This window comes from Saccostrea cucullata, unplaced genomic scaffold, assembly GCF_032062105.1.
Source record: "Saccostrea cucullata isolate Sc308-1 unplaced genomic scaffold, CSIRO_AGI_Scuc_v1 ctg86, whole genome shotgun sequence".
Lineage (NCBI taxonomy): Eukaryota > Metazoa > Mollusca > Bivalvia > Ostreida > Ostreidae > Saccostrea > Saccostrea cuccullata.
The window spans coordinates 144,033-147,500 of NW_026930361.1; the positions used below are offsets into that span (position 1 = coordinate 144,033).

At 32.2% G+C, this 3,468-nt stretch overlaps 1 protein-coding gene across 7 annotated transcripts in view; it reads right to left on the reverse strand.

Moving 5' to 3' along the window:
- Positions 1 to 1,282: 1,282 nt before the first annotated feature.
- LOC134283824 (eyes absent homolog 1-like) overlaps positions 1,283 to 3,468 on the reverse strand; it is a 60,401-nt gene continuing 58,215 nt past the window's right edge. For all 7 annotated transcript variants that reach the window (XM_062766318.1, XM_062766319.1, XM_062766313.1 and 4 more), the window contains one exon: positions 1,283 to 3,424. In XM_062766318.1, the coding sequence (XP_062622302.1) occupies positions 3,344 to 3,424 (81 nt within the window). In that variant the 3' untranslated portion in view covers positions 1,283 to 3,343. The remainder of the gene's footprint in view (positions 3,425 to 3,468) is intronic.

Below are 3,468 nucleotides of genomic sequence, written 5' to 3' on the forward strand. Positions count from 1 at the left end.
ACACACATTTCTATAAAACACATTCATACAAAACAGGAGTCCAAACCTATAGTCTTTGCTGCCAATATGAAACTGTATTACATTATAGATGCTTGGATTTTGGCCCCCTTTATTTACCAGTAATTTTTTTTCTTTTTCTTTTTTGGTATTTTCCAATGAAAATTGGAGTGAAAATTTCCAGTGAAAATTTTGACCTCTCTTGTGGCCACAGCTAAGGTTCTGGGGTCACAATTTGAACAAATAGGCATTTATACTACATAGGGATGCTCAGCTGTATGACTTATTTCAGCCCTGATTTTGTAAACCAATAATTCCCCAAGGAGCCACAATGAGAATAATTGTACCTACTTTAGCCTTTTGCTCAGGTGAGCTAAAAATTACAAAAGAAATATGCCACTAAATCTATCCTACATGTTTCTAACCTGTGATGCTGAATTTTAAGTCTGACTTTCAATGAATATTTGACATTGAATTGTAAAACAACCAATGGCAGCTTAATCTGACTGTACCTACAGAAGCACTCTGTACGTGACATTTCTACATTCTTCCCCACTGGTTTTGTTCACAGCCAATTTTTAAAGGAAAGATCATCAGTGGAGATACAATTCTTTAAAAAGATATTTGTCATTAAACGGAGACAACAAAATTGGACCAAAACTAGAATCCAAATAAAATGCAACCTTGTTTCTCAATGTGTTTTTTGAAGAGCAAAGACCATTTTCTCCCAGAACCCGGGAAGAAATAATGATACTAATTAATCTTGCGCCAAGAAAAAAGAATGCTTTGATACCAGGTGTATTGCAAGGTTAACAATTAGTTTCCATTTGTTCTATATCCGTATTTTGCATTAGAAATACAAATTGATGGAATCTGTTCTTTTCCATGTAGAAATCTGTGGGAACCTTTAGTGTTACTAAAAGTAAATCGGAGATATTTCTCCTCTCTGAATATCTGTTAAAATTACCCGAGATCATACATTGTATTCCCTTTTATTAAGATTCTACCAGTAGTAAATCTTCAAATATTCCAATGAAAAAATTGTATCATATGAAATTTTGAATTAAAACAAAATTGGAACTGAAGAATCAGCCACCAAACATGGTAAAATCATTACTTTTGTATTATATAATGAAAACAAGGAAAAAATTAAGTGAAAATTTAACAATTTCACAGATCGTTACAGTACATGTATAACTCCTGTTAGTTTGCCTTCATTCATTCAAGTTTATTGGACAGCATTCTGCAATATACCGACAGAAAACACATCAAACAAAATACAGACTTAGTTTTCATACATTTTTATTGCTTATTCTCCTCATGCATTTGTTTCACATAACATACAACCTGTCTCACCAAACTGGACTGAATCGTAATATATAATAATGAAGATTCAAGATATGAGGGGAAAAATCACTGGAGCATACAGCTGCCAGTGGACATACCAGATTTACAGCAAAGTACAAAATCTTTGGTTAAGCTGAACCGTACAAAGAAATATGACAAATCACGTGACACACAAAATGGATTTATTTGTACATAGATAACCGATGAATGAAGAAACGACAAATGTACAACCTTTTTAGTGATTTTAAGACAAGATTTATAATATTTTAAAATTAAAAAGACAAATTGTTAAACATTGAAAATTTTTGGGATAAACATCATCTGAACTGTGCATAACAAATATTATTAACCTTAATAGGAAAGAGAAAGACTTTTTGGATTCTACAAATTTAAAAATGGTGAAATAATAGCAAAAAATTTAAAACTTTTAATTCTGTACACCAATTTAATTCAAATATTTTAAAATTTACTCTCTAAATAACCCAAAAAGAAAAACAACACAAAAATTATAAAAATCTTGAGATAAAAAGGGGAATCAAAAAAGAACTATAAATAAATGGTCTACTTTAAAATGAAATACTTTGATTGGCTAATGAAATACTGCCAAGAAAAGGGTATAAACTTTGAACAACAACAAAATGTTTTGATTGTATTCTCACATCACAACCAGCCATCAACTAATATTTACTATGGACATCAAAAATAAAAAAAAAATTGAACAGGCTTAGAAAAGGAATTTTTCTGGTCTTCACAGTATCTTTGAAAGTTTTTGAGATATAACCTGAAATAACAAAATACAGTGCATGAGCTACAGAATGTACGCTTGAGAATGAAGGATTGTCTCTCGCAATGAATACACAAACCATTAATATGATATGTTAATACTTGTAAATCATTTAAATCATATAGTGGCCTGATCTTCCTTTTGATTTGGTGCTTTTTCTTTGGTTTAAAACTTGATTATTTCGGATGAAAAACTAGCACCACTAGATATCCTGTTTTCTGGTGGTCATTCTGGGCATTAGCACCACCCCAACTTACATGTATAACACTAAGTGCTACAGCTTTCTACCAATTCTCATAAATAATACTTGGCACATACAAATCTGGTTTAATGGGCATTATGAAAAGTAGCTGCTTTTTTTTCTTCACAATTAAATCAATACAGGTGTTTTTATGGAGTTAGCAGCAACACTTTTGCACTACACAGTTATAGCAACAGTAAAAATGTCCTTCAAAAATGGAAGAGGACAAAATTAATCTGATCGTCTGAAGAAGTGTGAAACTAACACAAATAAAAATTGTCTGCTGACATTCAGTTCAGCATCAGGAGCTGAGAGCGATGTGCAGCAATGTTATATATATTATAGATATAGATAATATTAAGTGACTGTATCTTTCAATATACACAGGTTTTTTTATAGTTCTTATATGCAGCTATATACAAATGGGTTCAATAAAACAATACAATGAAATAAAATGGTTAACAAATTCTGCTTGGACAGATTCTCACAGTCACATGATCTCAACATTCAGGGTCACAACTTGGGGTCAAAGGTCATCCACAGGATGTAAAATAACCATAGCAGTAATATGACAACATTCTGTCATTCAATAGTGAATGTTCATCATTATTGTCAACAAGATTTTGTACTATCACAACATCTAATATGATAAACTTAGACCCCATCAAGGATATGACTGTCCTCTGAATGTCTGATAAAAAAACACAATATTGAAGTTAATAAAGGTATTATGCATATGGCAGCGTAAAGCAGTTCATGGCACTTCTCTCTCAAGTGTCCCCCACCTAAATATTGCACCACTAAAAGTTTATTTTTTCCTGATGGAGGACTTTCAATGCAAACACCTTCCTCGTAATATTTTGTCAACACTGTCATCCATTCACTCTCAGGAACAGCAAGCTCTTCTGGATTTAGTTCTCCATCCTTCACTTCCAGCCATTACACTGTGAGTTCAGAGGAGTGGAAAACCGTCACTAGAGGTAGTTTAAATCCAATGCATGATGTAAGGCAACTAAATCGGAATGGTTACAAACTCTCCAAAATGGCCAGTTTAACTGTAAAAGAAGAAGATTAAAGTAAATTAAAAATCTATGTTTAC